The sequence below is a fragment of the Pyrus communis genome, chromosome 10 (genome assembly GCF_041283825.1).
Source record: "Pyrus communis isolate YQ-2024b chromosome 10, ASM4128382v1, whole genome shotgun sequence".
NCBI classification, from domain to species: Eukaryota; Viridiplantae; Streptophyta; class Magnoliopsida; order Rosales; family Rosaceae; genus Pyrus; species Pyrus communis.
The window spans coordinates 28,793,613-28,812,500 of record NC_142574.1 but is presented as its reverse complement, the minus strand read 5'-3'; the positions used below and the strand labels follow the sequence as shown (position 1 = coordinate 28,812,500).

Sequence of the window (18,888 nt, the reverse complement as noted above, 5' to 3'; positions counted from 1 at the left end):
GGAGGACCAGAGGGCTAAAACGAACCCTCTGACCCTCATTCGCTTGGAGATATCATAATCAATTGTCCTAGTTTTACACTTTTTTTTCCTTTTCCATCTCACAACACCACACCATAAAGCACATCGGGCACACAAAAAAGTTGATATCTCACTTGTCCTCCTGCACAATTCTCCTCATCAAACAACAACAAAGGAGAGCGGTCATCTGCTCTAGAGAGAGAGCCCTAGAGACAGAGAAATCGTCTTCTTCGAGTTAGGGCAACTGCCATGGAAGGAGGAAGAGGAGAAGGGGAAGGCAACGCAGAAGTTAATACTAATAATGGGTCACAAGAGAAAGCAGATCAAGAAAAGCAGACAGTCGCCTTCTATAAGCTCTTCTCGTTTGCAGACCGTTTGGACGTTGCGTTGATGATCGTTGGAACGATATCTGCGGTAGGGAATGGACTGTCGAAGCCGCTCATGACTCTTGTGTTTGGTAATCTTATCAACACATTTGGTTCCACCGATCCTGGTCACATCGTTCCCATGATATCTAAGGTATGTATACATTTTTTTTTTAATGCATCGATATTTTTACACTAAGGGATGGGAGTTCTACTAAACCACATAATGGGCAACTTAATTTAGTATCGAATTTGCTATCCACGAGATTCGAACTAAAACCTCTAACTTTCAAGTAAAGAAATATCACCGGATCGTAGTACTGAATGACAGGTACATATATACATTTATATACAACATGCATTCGTATTCTTGATTACAAGAACATTAAGATTCCTGGTGGTTTTTTTTCTTCTTTTCTTGTTTAATTGGAACAGAAATGGAGGTTTATTTCTCTTTTTTTTGGGTAAAGGTTAAATATCATTTTATCTTTTTTTTGGTAAAAGATTATATTTATTTCTCAAGACACTGAAAATCATTAGAACTCAAAGAGTGTACGGCTTTCTTTGCGTTTCTTGAAAATTTAAAAGGGCCCTATTCTTCTAGTTCTATCTATCTTTTTTTTTTTTCTTTTTTTTACCATAAAAAGAAAAATATATATTTCTTTCAATCACATTAAGCCAAAAATCATGGCGACCAAAACATGTGAATACGGCATCAAATAAAACCACTTTTTTCTTGGTTACTTCTCATGCATGTACTTCTTTCCAAGTCATTTTTTCTCAATTTTTTTGTTTTGTTGCAGGTGTCTCTAAAGTTTGTGTACTTGGCCATTGGCACTGGAGCTGCAGCACTTTTACGTAAGTCTCAATAATTCTAAATTTGTTAGTTGGGTTTAATCTTTGTTTAATTACACCAGTAGGTTGATTAAATTGTTTGTGTGAATTTGCAGAGGTGGCATGTTGGATGGTGACAGGAGAAAGGCAGGCTGCTAGAATTAGAGGCAAGTACATGAAGGCAATCCTAAGGCAGGACATTGGCTTCTTTGACACTGAAACTAGCACTGGAGAGATCATTGGCAGGATGTCTGGGGACACCATTCTTATTCAAGAAGCCATGGGGGAAAAGGTAATTAACTTACTAATTAAGCTGCTTTGTTTTTTGGCTTAACTGCTATTAATATACTTAACCGTTTTTAGTCACCTAATTAATTTTTAACTTTTAATTGAAGACAGTTGGGTCAAAGGTCCTTAAATTTGTTCTCCAACAGTCTGACAAAATGCCTAAATTGCGCCTGAGATTGTGCTGCAAGCTTCAACTTCCATGCGCAAGTTGCTGCAGCTTTTGTTTTTTTCTTTGTCTGATTTACACTGTTGGAATGTAAATTGGTTCTGATTGTTTGATTCGAGTTACAATGGTCTACTTAAGCCATTAGAACAAGCGTAAGGTCTAGATTCAACCCATCTATGTATCAGTTATATGTCTTAGATTTAGTCAAGTGTCATGTCCTTATAGATTGTAGTGTGTGTGGCTTAGATTTGATCTAGTGGCAATGATGTAAGACAATGTTTTACACTGAGCTCTCCAATGATTGAGCAGCAACCTTTACACAAAAATACATAACCTTAAACATAAGCCACAACCTTATAGTGTGTGATTGCTTAGGTTGATGCTCAATCAGCTCGTTCATTCCTTCTTCCTCAACATTTTCAAATCAAGAAATCAAACAGAACAACCCTAAAATACTAAAATCCAACATATACGTCACAACGTCTCAAGGCAATGTAATCTAACTGAAAAATGTTAGCAGCATAATTTACTAAAGAATGAAGTTTTGAGGGCCTTATTATTATTTTTTTAATAATCTTTGGTTATTTATAATTTAATTAGTTTGGTCCCTGTCGACACCCTATAATGTTAGGGAAAAACACTTAAAACTCCAAACTTTTGAGGAAAACCCGTCATTTGTAGTGCAATGGCGTGGTAATAGTTGAGTCTGCAGGTTTATTTCTCGGTTCAAATTAGTGCTTTAAGTATTTCTAACAATGAAAGGGAGTTTAATTTGAAGGGTTTGTTGTGAAGAAGTCTTCTTACTTGTGGTTTCACTTGGTCTTCACTTTGACATGCATATATGTATGTATTTATAGAATGGTTTGTTAATTTGTGGCAGGTGGGGAAATTTATACAACTTTGTTCTACTTTTCTTGGTGGGTTTGTGATTGCTTTTGTCAAAGGGTGGCGGCTCACTGTTGTATTGCTGGCCACCATTCCTGCCATTGTCGTTGCTGGGGCGGTCATGGCTACTATCATGTCGAGAATGTCGTCCCGCGGACAGTCTGCTTATGCAGAAGCTGGCAATATAGTAGAACAAACAGTTGGTTCCATTAGAACAGTAAGGCCTTGATGCTAAACCTCTTTAATTGAACTCTTCAGAGTTCATAACTAATTACATTATATATCTTAATTAATTAATGTGTGAAAAATAAAAATGTGTTTCAGGTTGCATCTTTCACTGGGGAGAAGCAAGCAATTGAACAGTACAACCAGAAGCTAAAAGTTGCTTACAATACTATGGTTCATCAAGGATTAGTCACAGGGCTTGGACTCGGAATATTTATGCTTGTCATCTTCTGCTCATACGCGCTTGCAGTATGGTATGGATCCAAAATGATCATCAAACATGGATATAATGGAGGCCAAGTTATCAATGTTATATTTGCACTCATGACTGGTGGAATGTAAGTATATATACCGGTTCCTGATTCGGTAATGTCATGATATATTATATTGTGCATTGTATAGAACCATGTTCAGTGTGCATGCTTAAATATCTTTCGTAAATGTTTTCGTGAATTTAGATGATGACATTTTTCACTTCCTGATACATTTTGATTGTGACTTGTTCGATTAGGTCACTAGGTCAGGCATCACCGTCTTTGACTGCATTCACATCAGGGAAAGCTGCTGCATATAAAATGTTTGAGACCATCAGCCGAAATCCAACTATCGATCCCTACGATACAAGTGGAATTGTATTACAAGATGTTAAAGGTGATGTCGAACTCAAAGACGTGTATTTCAGGTACCCTGCCAGACCAGACGTGCAGATCTTTGCTGAGTTCTCATTATATGTTCCAAGTGGCACATCCACTGCCTTGGTTGGGCAGAGTGGAAGCGGGAAGTCGACAGTGATCGGGCTAGTTGAAAGGTTTTATGATCCAGAAGCCGGTGAAGTACTTATAGATGGCGTGGACTTGAAGAAGTTGCAGCTTAAAGCGATAAGGGAGAAGATCGGGCTGGTTAGTCAGGAACCGAATCTCTTTACAACAACTATAAGGGAGAACATAAAATATGGGAAGCATGATGCAACTGATGAGGAGATTAGAAGAGCAACTGAGCTCGCAAATGCAGCAAAATTCATTGATAAGCTACCCCAGGTAAACCGACTTTTTTATGCAGTTTTTCATAATCTTATAAAGTTCTGCTTTGACCTTTTTTTTCGGAGTTTGGTATCTGTAATATGAAATCCTGCTTTACTTTACAGGGGATCGACACAATGGTAGGTGAGCATGGGACATCTCTATCTGGTGGACAAAAGCAAAGAATTGCAATTGCAAGAGCCATTCTGAAGAACTCGAGAATTCTTCTTCTTGATGAAGCAACAAGCGCTCTGGATGCTGAGTCTGAAAAGATTGTTCAAGATGCACTGGTGAACTTGATGTCAAATTGCACAACCATAGTTGTTGCGCATCGATTAACAGCTATTAGGAATGCTGACTGCATTGCAGTGGTGCACAGAGGAAAAATTGTGGAAAAAGGTAATTACAATATGCGTGCCTGCACTATCATTCTCAATTTTCGACAAACTTGATCCTTACCCTAACGTTTCCGTTGGATTGAGTATAGGGACTCATGAGGAATTGACCAAAGATCCGGAAGGGGCTTATAGCCAACTAATCCGCCTGCAAGAAGGATCGAAGGTGGACAACAGAGCACAAACCTCTGATCCGAATAGAGTGGAGACCAGCTTAGATATAGATAGGACCATGCTCAGCTCTGGGAGCCGAAGATTATCAATGAGAAGGTCTATAAGCAAAGGCTCATTAGGTAGCCGGCACTCATTCACTGTTGGCTTTGGCATTCCTGGTCCAATTGATGTCCAAGAGAATGAAGTAGGACAAGAGGACGATCATGACAGACCTAAGGTTGATCCCGAAAAGCGCAAAACAGTTTCAATCCGAAGGCTGGCCGCCCTTAACAAACCCGAGGTTCCAGTTTTGCTTCTAGGAGCCATTGCTGCAGCAGGGCATGGAGTACTTTTCCCTATCTTTGGCTTACTACTTTCGAAAGCCATTGGAATGTTCTACGAACCGCCCAATGAACTAAGGCACGATTCTAGAAAATGGGCGTTAGTTTATGTAGGTTTAGGTTGTGCTGGTCTGTTGGTGGTTCCTGTGCAGAATTTCTTCTTTGGAGTTGCAGGTGGGAAATTGGTGGAGCGAATCCGTGCCTTGTCATTCCAGAAGGTTGTGCACCAGCAAGTCAGTTGGTTTGATGACCCTGCAAATTCAAGGTATGTTAAAAGCAATAGTAATTTTGGCGAGCTATGAACTCTCAATATTTCAACATAAATCTTATGTTCTTTCAGCGGTGCCATTGGTGCAATGTTATCTACGGATGCTTCAACCATTAAGAGTCTTGTTGGTGACGCCTTCGCGTTGATTGTGCAGAACATAGCAACAATCATGGCTGGGCTGGTTATAGGTTTCACAGCTAACTGGAAACTGACGCTTATAGTTTTAGCTGCTTCGCCCTTGATGCTTCTGCAAGGAACACTTCAGGCAAAATTTCTTAAGGGGTTTAGTGCAGATGCCAAGGTGAGAGTCTTGCCCCAAGAGTTTTTATTTTCTCAAATAAAAAATTTGTTGAATGTAATTGTAACATTTCGAATATCTGCAGCTTATGTATGAAGAAGCCAGTCAAGTGGCAAACGATGCGATTGGTAGCATCCGAACGGTTGCATCATTTTGTTCTGAGAAGAAGGTGATGGAGGCGTACGAGAAGAAGTGTGAGGGTCCATTGAAACAAGGAGTACGGTTAGGAGTAGTAAGTGGTTCGGGTTTTGGCTTTTCATTCTTCATAATGTTCTGCATAAACGCGTTGGTTTTCTATATTGGAGCTATTTTTGTGAAACATGGTCAAGCTACATTTGAACAAGTATTCAAGGTGAGATTTTTGTTGTTCTTGTTCCTTAAGTTACTCCTTAACTTCTTCGACAAAGTGCTTCTACTTTAACGAATCATTTTTTTCGTAGGTTTTCTTCGCTATAACAATCAGTGCAATGGGGGTCTCACAAACTACTAGCATGGCTCCTGACTCCAACAAAGCCAAGGACTCAGCAGCTTCGATATTTCGAATTCTCGACAGCAAGCCTAAGATTGACTCGAGCAGTGATGAAGGCATAGCGTTATCACTTTTAATTGGAGAAATTGAGCTTGATCATGTCAACTTTAATTATCCTACGCGCCCGGATGTGCAGATATTCAGAGACATTTGTTTGAAGATGCCCTCCGGAAAGGTAATTACCACCACCAGTTTGTTTTGAGTCTCTCTGTTTTGTTTATTTGCATTTAAGTTATGGGAACTGGTTTCTGCAACACTGCTGTTTTGGCATTTGAATTTAATAAATTAAAGGAGAATCAAGGGGAAAAAGTAAACAGGGTGTGTGGAAATCTTTTCCCTTGTGTTATATATATGCATACTTAGCTTAAAATTCCATCTGCAGACTGTTGCTTTGGTTGGAGAGAGTGGCAGCGGGAAGTCAACGGTAATAGGCCTCATAGAGAGATTTTACGATCCTGATTCAGGTCGCGTACTACTAGACGGAGTAGAAATCCAAAAGTTCGAGCTAAACTGGCTGAGGCAGCAGATAGGGTTGGTTGGCCAAGAACCAGTTCTCTTCAACGAATCCATTCGTGCCAACATTGCATACGGCAAGCCAGGAGATGTTACCGAGGAAGAGATTATAGCAGCGACCACAACAGCTAACGTGCACAATGTCATATCTTCATTGCCTCAAGGCTACAACACCTCAGTAGGTGAACGAGGGGTTCAGCTATCAGGAGGTCAGAAGCAAAGAATCGCCATTGCAAGGGCTATACTCAAGGACCCGAAAATCCTTCTACTTGATGAAGCTACAAGTGCACTGGATGCAGAGTCCGAACGCAAAGTGCAAGGCGCATTGGACAGGGTAATGGTGAACAGAACAACAGTTGTGGTTGCGCACCGCCTTAGCACGATAAAAGGAGCAGACATAATTGCGGTGGTGAAGCATGGCGTGATTGCGGAGAAGGGAAACCATGATTTTCTAATGAAGATTACTGACGGGGCTTATGCTTCTTTGGTGGCACTTCATTCCAGCTCAAACACATAAAAAGATAAAGAACTTAGACAACCATGTTTGGTATTGCATCCGTAAGCAACACATTGCAGTGGATGGATGTGCGATTGCAGAAACTGTAAGCTAAAGATGTTTAAGTTTGTGTTTTGACATGAGTTTAGTAATTAATCGCGTAGTCATTGGTAAAATTAGAGCATTTTTCACACTTGATTTTTTTTAATATTTCTTCATTTTTTAGTGACGATAAGCACCAACTTAACTGTCGAGAAAGACTTGCATTAGTAGAATTTGCATCTCAATTCTCAAATATGGGCCTGTCTTCAATGGATAATACCTATTATTGAAAATAAATAAATAAAACATTTCATTTGAAAAATAAATAAGTTATATTAGTTCCCTAAACTCAAATTTGGTTTGGTAACTTGATCAAACATTATCTCCATATAACTCATCTCTGGACCATTAATTTTAAATTTAGTTGATTCCAAATTATTTTAGGACTTTATCATCACAGTCTCATAGATAACGTCGCAACGAATTCATAGCATTTTTGGAATATTTTTCTGACATATATAAAAAAAATTTAAGAATTTTCGAAACAGATGGCCAGCTGCCAGAAGTGTTGCTATGGTTGGGAAATCTTGGATTGTTTCTCAGCGTCTATGGAGGCTTGCTTTGCCCTGGTCATCATTTTTGTTCTCATCTTTGCCATTCTTGGCATAGCTTATGGTTTGCTTGCGGCCGCGCCATGGTCCATGGCTATCCTGTTGTGCTAAGAAAGCACCAAAATCTTTTGGAACCAACTCAAGCTAGCCCACAGGAAATTTATCAAATGAAAATGCAAGAACAAAATATTAAAGACACAAAGATTTTAACGAGGTTCCTCCACAGTCAGTGTAACTGGAGTACGTCCTCGGAGCAGTAGGAGCTCACCCAATAATCCACTATCAACCAAATGGGAGTTTACAAAGTGTTGGTGATCTCACAACCCAAAAGCCCAATACACCCAATAACTCTCACATACCAAAGAAACAAATAGAGAAAGAAATATAATGAATAATTTCTTCTCTATACATATAGCTCAAAGCTATTACAACAACAACTACTTTGGTGGATGATTACTAACCGAAGAGATGAGCTCTTTTCAAATGGGGGATGTGGCACCCCTTGTTCTCTGCCCTCTTTCTCTCTGCAAAACTCTCTGCAAATCTCCCTTCTCTCTTGTTCCCACACAACCGAATGGAAAAGCAACCAAACCCTTTATTATGAAAAAACCAAAACTCACGGGTGTTGTTTCAAAACCTTTTTCAAAAGCAACCAAACATTTCCCTTATTTTCCTCCCTAAAACAAGGAAGGTGTTCCTCACTTTTGGTTTGTTTAATCTAAAGTTTTCTTGGACTTGTCCACTTGGCCACTTGGCCAATTATTCAACAATCTCCACCTTGGCCAAGTTCCGAAAACGCCATGATAAGCCAACCAACACAATCAACACAAAAAACACTCCCAATCACTAGCAAGAGAACAACTCATGCCGAGCCAAATGCTCCAAAACTCCTACTGCTCAACGCCTTCTTTATATAGGCAAAATGTGAGCCAAGTTCAAGCAATGAACAAACTTGGCTACACCAACAACCTTAGTCAACATATCAGCGGGGTTGTCTTTAGTTGGAATCTTTTGGAGAATGATTTCTCCTTCACCAACAACTTCACGAACAAAGTGATAACGCACATCTATGTGCTTGGTCCTCGCATGATGAACCTGATACTTAGCCAAATAAATGGCACTCTGACTATCACAATGCACCTCCACCTGCTTCTGATCAACCCCCAAATCTCTAATCAGCCCATGTATCCAAATGGCCTCCTTTATAGCTTCAGCAACTGCCATATATTCAGCCTCTGTAGTAGACAAAGCAACAGACGACTGCAAAATGGACCTCCAACAAACTGGCCCTTTAGCCATAGTAAACACATAGCCTGTAGTAGACTTCCTTCCATCCAGATCACCTGCATAATCTGAATCAACATAACCAACTGCAAAATGACCAATACCAGAGTCATCTCTCTCAAAGCATAAACCAACGTCTCGAGTACCATGGAGATATCTCAATATCCATTTAGCTGCTTGCCAATGCTCTTTACCTGGATTATGCATATATCGACTCACCATGCCAACTGCATGAGCAATATCCGGTCTAGAGCATACCATTGCATACATCAAACTACCAACCAAATTTGCATATGGTATATCTTTCATTTGCAGCTTCTCTTTATCAGTTTTAGGACACTGTAGAGAACTTAATTTAAAATGAGGAGCCAAAGGGGTACTAACCGGTTTGGTTGAATCATGAACTCCAAACTTCCGAATCAACTTCTCAAGGTATTGTCTTTGATTCAAGCATACCAAACCTTTCTCTCTGTCTCTAGTGATCTCCATGCCAAGGATCTTCTTTGCTTCACCAAGATCCTTCATCTTGAACTCATTCTTCATTTGCTTCTTCAATTTCTCAATCTCTTCAACATTCTTTGAGGCAATCAACATATCATCAACATATATCAATAAATAAATGAAAGACCCATCTTGCAACTTCTTGAAGTACACACAATGATCATATTGACTTCTAGAATAATTTTGGCCTCTCATAAATTTATCAAACCTCAAATACCATTGTCTTGGAGATTGCTTCAAGCCATAAAGTGATTTCTTCAACTTGCAAAACAAATTTTCTTTCCCTTTCACTTTATACCCATCCGGTTGACACATATAAATCTCTTCATTCAAATCACCATGTAGGAAAGCCGTCTTCACATCAAGTTGCACAAGTTCAAGATCATATTGTGCAACAAGAGCTAACATAATGCGAATTGAGGAGTGCTTCACAACTGGAGAAAAGATTTCATTGTAGTCAATGCCCTCCTTTTGTGCATACCCTTTAGCAACTAATCTTGCTTTGAATCTGACATTGCTTTTCTCAGCAACATCTTCCTTCTTGGCATACACCCATTTGCAACCAATAGCTTTCTTACCCTTAGGCAATTTAGCTAACTCCCAAGTCTTGTTTTTCATGAGAGAATTCATCTCGTCGCCCATGGCATTGCACCACTTCTCCTTTTCTTCACTCTCAATGGCTTCCTCAAAATTGGATGGAATCTCATCAGTGATAATAGGAAGAGCAAAAGCAACATAGTCACTATACCGAGCTGGCTTGGTAATTTGTCTTTTTCCTCTGTTCTTGGCAATAGACTCTTGAGGTGAAACTTGCTCTTCAACTTGAATAGAATCTTGAAGTTCAACTTCTTCAACATCCTCATGGTCTCCCACTTCTTCACTTGTAGTGGCTTCGACATCAGCGGAAATAGGATTTGAAGTACTAGAGGCAACTTTCTCAAGCTCCACCTGTTGGACATCTTTCACATTCTTTTCAGAGTCTCTGAACATATTTTCTTCATCAAATGTCACATCTCTGCTGATTACAAGTTTCTTCATCTCCGGGCACCATAACCTGTAACCTTTGACACCACTACTAAAACCAAGAAAGATAGCCTTTTTGGCTCTAGGATCAAGTTTATTTTCAGTTACATGAAAATAAGCAGGTGAACCAAAAATACGAATATAATCATAATCATTAGAAGGTTTTCCAGTCCATACCTCCATTGGCGTCTTACCCTGAACAGCAGCTGAGGGTAATCGGTTGATGATGTGACATGCATAAGTAACTGCCTCTGCCCAAAACGACTTGCTCAAACTCGACTGAGACAACATGCATCTAACCTTCTCAAGCAAGGTTCGATTCAATCTTTCTGCAACTCCATTTTGTTGTGGAGTTCCCTTGACACTGAAATGTCTTACAATCCCTTCTTCTTTGCAAACTTTAAAGAAATGGTCGGATGTGTATTCACCACCATTATCCGATCTCAAAATCTTAATCTTTCTCCCAGTCTGGTTCTCAACCATTTTCTTCCAACCCAAGAAAATGCTCAACACCTCACTCTTGTGCTTCATAGTGTAGACCCAAGACCTTCTTGAATAATCATCAACAAAGGTCACGAACCAATGTCTACCACTCAAAGAGGGAGTCTTTGTAGGACCCCAAACATCCGAATGCACATAATCAAGAATGCCCTTCGTCTGATGTACAGCAGTACCAAACTTCACTCTAGTTTGTTTTCCCAAGACACAATGCTCGCAGAAATCAAGCTTACAAGTCGTGGCACCTTTTAGAAGACCTTGTTTCACAAGCCCTTGTAGAGCTTTCTCATCGGCATGGCCTAATCTCATATGCCACAATCTAGTAGTATCAGAATCGGATGTGCCCATATTTTCTGAGACTACAGATGCTTCACCTGTCACAGTGCTTCCTTGCAATAAATACAAATGGCCACATCGAGGAGCTTTCATCACAACAAGTGCACCATAAGTCACCTTCAATGTCTGCCCATCTGAATGAAACCTGAAGCCCTTGGCTTCCAAAGTTCCCAAAGAAATAAGATTTTTCTTCAAATTCGGTACATACCGAACACCTGTCAACTCTTTAACCATGCCATCATGCAACTTCAAACGAACTGTACCAATCCCTTTTGTTGTGCAAGGATTGTCATCTCCCATGAACACAACACCGCCATCAAACTCTTTCAAGCTTGAAAACCAATCCTTGTGAGGAGTCATATGATGAGTACAACCCGTATCCAACACCCACTTAGTAGCACAATCAAATGATGAGGAAGTGGTTAAAGCAAAATCAGAAAAATCTGTTTCAACCTCAGCAACATTAGCTTCAGAACTTTCTTTGCCTTTGGTCTTCAATCTAGGACAATCTTTCTTCCAATGGCCCTTATTACGACAAAAGGCACATTCATCCCTTTCCAAAGGTTTTCTACCTTTAGAGTTTCCTCTAGGTCGAGACTGTGATTTTTTCCTGCTAGAAGAGGATCTCCTCTCCGATGATCTACCTCTAACAAATAAAGCTTCAGAGGTACTATCATGATTTTTATCTCTATGCCTCATTTCATAATTCATCAAGGCATTTGACACATCTTCAAATTTCACAGTTTCTTTACCATGCATAATAGTGGTAACAAAATGCTCATAAGAGTCCGGCAAGGAATTCAACAATATTAAGGCCTTATCTTCATCCTTAATATCCTCATCTAAATTTAACAAGTCGGCAATCAACTTATTAAAAGCATCAAGGTGTCTAATCATTTTTGTACCTTCTTTGTATTGGAAGCGGTAGAGCTTTTTCTTCAAGTGTAGCCGGTTCTCTGCACTCTTCGTCATATACTTGTCTTCCAATTTTTGCCACAACACACTTGCCAAAGTCTTCCGCATCACAAAATACTTCTGAGTTTTTGCAAGGCACAACCGAATTGAAGAGCAAGCCCACAAATTTAATTTCTCCCATTCCAGTTTCGACATAGCTTCAGGCTTCTCTCCCAAGGCGGCAAGAAGATCTTGTTGAGCCAACACATCTTTAACCTCACATTGCCACATCCCGAAGTTGTTTGTGCCATCAAACTTTTCCACTTCGAACTTTGCATTTTGCACCGTAGTTCTTGCAAACCCGGAGCTGCTTCCAAAAGGATTCTCATCTTGCCCGTCTGACATTTTTGGCAATTAGACAGTACCCAAGAGCAACCAGTGCTCTGATACCAATTGTTGTGCTAAGAAAGCACCAAAATCTTTTGGAACCAACTCAAGCTAGCCCACAGGAAATTTATCAAATGAAAATGCAAGAACAAAATATTAAAGACACAAAGATTTTAACGAGGTTCCTCCACAGTCAGTGTAACTGGAGTACGTCCTCGGAGCAGTAGGAGCTCACCCAATAATCCACTATCAACCAAATGGGAGTTTACAAAGTGTTGGTGATCTCACAACCCAAAAGCCCAATACACCCAATAACTCTCACATACCAAAGAAACAAATAGAGAAAGAAATATAATGAATAATTTCTTCTCTATACATATAGCTCAAAGCTATTACAACAACAACTACTTTGGTGGATGATTACTAACCGAAGAGAGGAGCTCTTTTCAAATGGGGGATGTGGCACCCCTTGTTCTCTGCCCTCTTTCTCTCTGCAAAACTCTCTGCAAATCTCCCTTCTCTCTTGTTCCCACACAACCAAATGGAAAAGCAACCAAACCCTTTATTATGAAAAAACCAAAACTCACGGGTGTTGTTTCAAAACCTTTTTCAAAAGCAACCAAACATTTCCCTTATTTTCCTCCCTAAAACAAGGAAGGTGTTCCTCACTTTTGGTTTGTTTAATCTAAAGTTTTCTTGGACTTGTCCACTTGGCCACTTGGCCAATTATTCAACATATCCAAAAATCGCTCATCCTTTGGCCTCAAATTTTGATGCGTGTTCTCTCTCGAGCGAAACTCCCTCCATGCACGTCGGGTATGTGAAAGAAAATAACGCTTACAGAGAATCCAAGTCCGGAGAGGAATGTTGTCTCAACTGACAGGACGAACGACGTAGTCAGTAGTCGGCATATTAGTAGCGATGTCACCACTAACAAGACGGATGTGGAAGCGGAGACGGATGATCAAGCGGCTCATCCAGCTAGACTGAAGGAGGCTGCTGGATTAAATGAAGAATGAATGAAGCTATAAATTTTCCTGAGTTTGAAAAAGGAACACTAGATAATTTGAGTTGGTAGATTGCCTTGTGAGTTGTTAATCTGAGCTGTTTTGTAGGGTTGTAAATCGTTTTGAAACAACTCGAACTTGCCTTCAAGTTTGGGTTGTATTTGGCTCCTCGAAACTCTGCTTGTGAAAGAAACGAAGCTTCAAGCTTGAACATTGGTATGCTCGGTTACCTCATGTGGCTCCCAACAGAGAGAAGCATGAGTTCGTGAAGGCTTGTGTGAAGAAATTGTAAGAGTATGAGTATGATTCTTACAAGTCTTGGGATAATTGATATTATAAAGAAGTCTAAATCATGTTGAAAAGAGTTAATCCAATCATATTGGTATATTGAGGACTCTTGTCTTTGCTCTTTTATAGAACTCATACTGATATAAGGAATGCAATCTTGTATTCCTTGTGGGATTGTTATAGGGCGATCCAGGTCTTGTAGTATAAAACCACAAGCCCCTACTTTCACAAAGCACGCTCTTATTGTTCCAATTACCTATAACTTGGAGAGCATTGAGTTTTGAAGAGAGGAGAAGGTTGTGTGTAGGTTTTCATGGCTTCTTCATCCATGAACATGTCTGTAGGTATGCGTTGGTATAATTGCTGCAGTTCTTACACTTATATTACATACATAATTTAAGGATTGTGATTTAGTTGATTAATCCTTGTGTTCTTGGCTAGTGTATTAATCTTTTAAGTCTAGTTTATTCTTACATGTGGTATCAGAGTCATTGGATTTTAAAACTAAATTCGATCATAAATTGGTTCCTAAAAAATTGCAAAAACGAACTGGTTTGAAGAACAAGTCTGTTTAATTGGTTTTTAAAGACGAGTGGTACGACATCGTTTAAGAAATAACCTTTAGTTCAATTTTTTACTGTGATCAGTCTGGAAAGGGAGAAACTCGTGTTTTGTCAATATGGGGTTGAGAAAACTTTTTCATGCTTGCTTATTTGATGATAAGTATAGTAATATAGCAGTATACATCTCTCTTAAACATCATAATTTTGATTTTTGAAATTATTGTTTCCGCTGTGTTGATTATGATGTCTGCAGATTGAGATGATTTTGGTTTATTAATCCTCCTTGTATTATTAGTGTAATGAATAAACTTGTATTCTGATCAACTAACTATGTTGTTAAAAACCATTGAACGAAGATCGTGTTATCTTTCTGATTCTTCATATTGGTTTTGACTCATTCATTGTTTTATTGTTTCCTGTTTTAATTGAAATTGAAATCTACATCTGCATTGAGAGTTGTCTCTTCACTGATGAGTTGTTTAATCTATATATACTTTTCATTCATGATGAAAAATCTATATATATGACTAAGTTGGTTCATATCAGTGTGTATTAAGTGAAAGTATATTGAAATCAAGAACTTTTGGTTCTCCTTTTGAGATTTCAATTGTCTGCAGTTTCACTTAATCTTGCAAGTTTGCTTATTCTCATTGGAGAAGTAATTACAAGAAGTGGAGGCGAGACATTGGTTTATTGCTAACTCTCAATGATATGGGGTCTACGGGAATTTGAAGTGATGGCAATCTGCATGGATGGGTCTCAGGCATTGATGGATAATTTGTTTCGTTGATTTGGAGCCGAGGAATTGCAATCGGGTTGACGAATATGAATCCAATGATGGTAACTTAGTTCACTGTATCATGCATGATTAATTGTTTTCTTATATGCATGATTATAGTGTGATGTGTTTGAACATGATGAATTAGGGCTTTTGCTATTTCGAGTATGCCTGTTTAATTATTTGTATATATACTATGAGGGCATGATTAAACTCGAAATCCCTATGGATGCCAACTTGTGATTTATATGGGATGTCTAAAATCATCTTTTGCTGCATAAATAAATTAGTGTAACATTTAGTCTATGTATACTCTTTATTTTTCATTAAAGAGTTTATGGTTCTGATTAAATTAGTCTTGGTGGAGGATAAAACTTGTTCATATACAGCACCTATCGTTCTTTTTTGTCTGTTTGGTTTTGGGACATATATGATGAATATCAATTTGGAATGGAATCAATCTGACTGCACGAGTACTCCATGAATTGATATTGTCTGGGCCAGTATGCTAAATGACCAAGCGATTCTAATATTAAACTAATGGATTTGGATGCCATTGTTTGTATTCATGATACATATAGTTACAATGCATTGGTCTGTTTTGAATTATTATTTTAAAAATAAAAAAATAAAAAAAAAGAAGGCAAAATTAGATTATACAAGTATCCATAATGATGACTCTAAAATTATGAGTGTAATTCATATCCCCAGTTTTGGTTAGACTACATATAATATGTTTTGGGGGCTTTCGGTATATATGAATGATGGAGTTTGGAATCTTTGGGTTCGCTAAATGTCAATCTTTGCAGTGTATAACCGAAAACATGTGAAGGTTCTAATATTTATTCCTTGTATGGAATGATATAAATTGTTTTGGTGAAGTCTTGTTGGCAAGAATGCATTCTATTTCGCTGTGATAGTGGAACTCATCGATTGGCAAGATTTGGTCTGGAATTTTCGTTTCTCGTTTACTTCCGCTACTCTTAATGAAAATTTGCTGATTAATTGGTATGTATCCTTTAATTCATATTTGATGCGATCTCAAAGTTCATAAGATATTAATTTTGAAATTTTGACAAATTATGGGTTTTCTATTGATTGGAATTGTTTGAGATTTTGAAGCGTCAATTAGTATTTTTGCAATTGATTTTTGGACTAGATTGTTTTGCAATTGATTTTTGGACTAGATTGAATTATGATACAGGTCGATCTTGTTAAAGAATTATTATATGTAAATCATATTGTTAAAAAGTTGAGATCTTGATTATCTCGCTTTAATCGAGATAACTTGTGCTTCTATGTCCAAACAGTATCAAATTTTAGTTGATCTTGCTCGATGGATATTGAACTAGTTAGGATCAAATTGAATGCAAAAATATTGTGCTTGCAATTCAGATTTTGATCGTTGTTGAAACTAGTGAGTTTGGGTTTATGTGAGATAAGTTTTTCCAAATGGATTGTGACTATCTTTTGATACATAGACTGTTTGTATAATGGTTTAGGTGTATATGACTAAACTGAGATTATGCAATTGGTGAGGAATCGGGAACCAATTGGTTCATATCTCCGGTTTCTTTATTGGTTGTGCAGTCTGCTTATGCTTAAGTGGGAGAATCGTATGTTTGAATGTAAGTATAAGGCTAAAAGTATTTAGGCCGGCCATTATAATTCATTTGGATGCTTAAAAACCAGTTTATGGTTTTATTGAAGCAATTGGTTGAATTATTTGCGTTACTTAATTTGTTTAAGTAATGAGAAGGGTCCTATTATGTCGGTTAGCATTCAAAAGGAAATGAATTTGGTTTCCATATGAATTATGATTAGTCATTCATTGTATTGGAATGACTTTTAGTTAATATAGTTGCTATTAACTTGTACTTAACTTGTTTGTGTTAAGTATAGCCTAGATGAGTGGGAGCAAATTGGTTTGGTTTTGCTATATTGGTTCACATAATTACACAGTGAAAATTAAGTATGTTGTGACTTTTGAGTTAATTCTGCGATGTAACAGAAAAGATTCTTAAGTTCAATACTTTATGTAACATCCCACATCGCCCAGGGAAGTGATCCTTAAGTGTATATTCTCATCCCTACCTAGCACAAGGCCTTTTAGGAGCTCACTGGCTTTGGGTTCCGTAGGAACTCCGAAGTTAAGCGAGAAGAGGGCTAGAGCAATCCCATGATGGGTGACCCACTGGGAAGTTGCTCATGAGTTCCCAAAAACAAAACCGTGAGGGAATGGTAAGCCCAAAGCGGACAATATCGTGCTACGGTGGTGGAACAGGCCCGGGAAGTGGTCCCCCCGGGCCGGGATGTGACAAATTGGTATCAGAGCCTAACCTTGGTCGCATGTGTGCCGACGAGGACGTGGGGCCCCTAAGGGGGTGGATTGTAACATCCCACATCGCCCAGGGGAGTGATCCTTATATGTATATTCTCATCCCTACCTAGCACGAGGCCTTTTGGGAGCTCACTGGCTTCGGGTTCTGTAGGAACTCCGAAGTTAAGCGAGAAGGGGGCTAGAGCAATCTCATGATGGGTGACCCACTGGGAAGTTGCTTGTGAGTTCCCAAAAACAAAACCGTGAGGGAATGGTAAGCCCAAAGCGGACAATATCGTGCTATGGTGGTGGAGTGGGCCCGGGAAGTGATCCGCCCCGGGCCGGGATTTGACAAATTGGTATCAGAGCCTAACCTTGGCTATGGTGTGCCGATGAGGACGTCGGGCCCCTAAGGGGGGTGGATTGTAACATCCCACATCGTCCAGGGAAGTGATCCTTAAGTGTATATTCTCATCCCTACCTAGCACGAGGCCTTTTGGGACCTCACTGGCTTCGGGTTCCGTAGAAACTCCGAAGTTAAGCGAGAAGAGGGCTAGAGCAATCCCATGATGGGTGACCCACTGGGAAGTTGCTCATGAGTTCCCAAAAACAAAACCGTGAGAGAATGGTAAGCCCAAAGCGGACAATATCGTGCTACGGTGGTGGAACTGGCCCGGGAAGTGGTCCCCCCTGGGCCGGGATGTGACACTTTAAAATGCATAGGTGTGTTTATTCATACAATTATGAATAATTTTAAGTTGACAACTTACTGTCAAGAATGTTTGGTATTTTTTTATATTAATTTTGGGCTATATGAGTGGTAGTAGACGTCTTGGTTCACTCTTGAGCTTAGATACATTGCTATGAACATGAACTTAACATTGTGATTTGTAAGTTAAATCTGTATTTTGTATTGTAGATGTAATTATAAATTCATTGTTTTGGCTTATGTAAGCTAGTTGTGTCTATGTACTATTGTGTTGATGAATGACTTATGTGATCACCTTTATAATAATTTGAGATGATTATCTGTTGTGATGAATCATACTCAAGTGGGAGAATGTAAGAGTATGAGTATGATTCTTACAAGTCTTGGAATAATTGATATTATAAAGAAGTCTAAATCATGTTGACAATAGTTAATCCAATCATATTGGTATATTGAGGATTCTTGTGTTTGCTCGTTTATAGGACTCATACTGATATAAGGAATGCAGTCTTGTATTCCTTGTAGGATTGTTATGGGGTGATCCAGGTCTTGTAGTATAAAACCACAAGCCCCTGCTCTCACAAAGCATGCTCTTATTGTTCCAATTACCTATAACTTGGAGAGCATTGAGTTTTACAAAGAGGAGAAGGTTGTGTGCAGGTTTTCATGGCTTCTTCATCCATGAACATGTATGTAGGTATGCGCTGGTATAATTGCTGCAGTTCTTACACTTATATTACATACATAATTTAAGGGTTGTGATTTAGTTGATTAATCATTGTGTTCTTGGCTAGTGTATTAATCTTTTAAGTCTAGTTTATTCTTACAGAAATTATATTGGAACCAAACATCAC

At 38.9% G+C, this 18,888-nt stretch overlaps 1 protein-coding gene across 1 annotated transcript; it reads left to right on the top strand.

Annotated features, from left to right (window-relative positions):
* Positions 1-146: 146 nt before the first annotated feature.
* LOC137728974 (ABC transporter B family member 9-like) lies at positions 147-6,969 on the top strand. The gene is made up of 12 exons (XM_068467791.2): positions 147-537; positions 1,187-1,241; positions 1,334-1,509; positions 2,552-2,773; positions 2,881-3,119; positions 3,293-3,818; positions 3,926-4,199; positions 4,288-4,954; positions 5,030-5,258; positions 5,341-5,607; positions 5,696-5,959; positions 6,167-6,969. The coding sequence occupies exons 1-12, from the start codon at positions 268-270 to the stop codon at positions 6,812-6,814; spliced, it is 3,837 nt and encodes a 1,278-aa protein (XP_068323892.2). The 5' UTR covers positions 147-267; the 3' UTR covers positions 6,815-6,969.
* Positions 6,970-18,888: the final 11,919 nt, after the last annotated feature.

Coding starts and splice junctions, on each gene's coding strand:
- LOC137728974 (XM_068467791.2), top strand. CDS start 268: ATGGAAGGAGGAAGAGGAGAAGGGGAAGGCAACGCAGAAGTTAATACT. Junction 1,242..1,333: donor TGGAGCTGCAGCACTTTTAC/GTAAGTCTCAAT, acceptor GTGAATTTGCAG/AGGTGGCATGTTGGATGGTG. Junction 5,960..6,166: donor TGAAGATGCCCTCCGGAAAG/GTAATTACCACC, acceptor TTCCATCTGCAG/ACTGTTGCTTTGGTTGGAGA.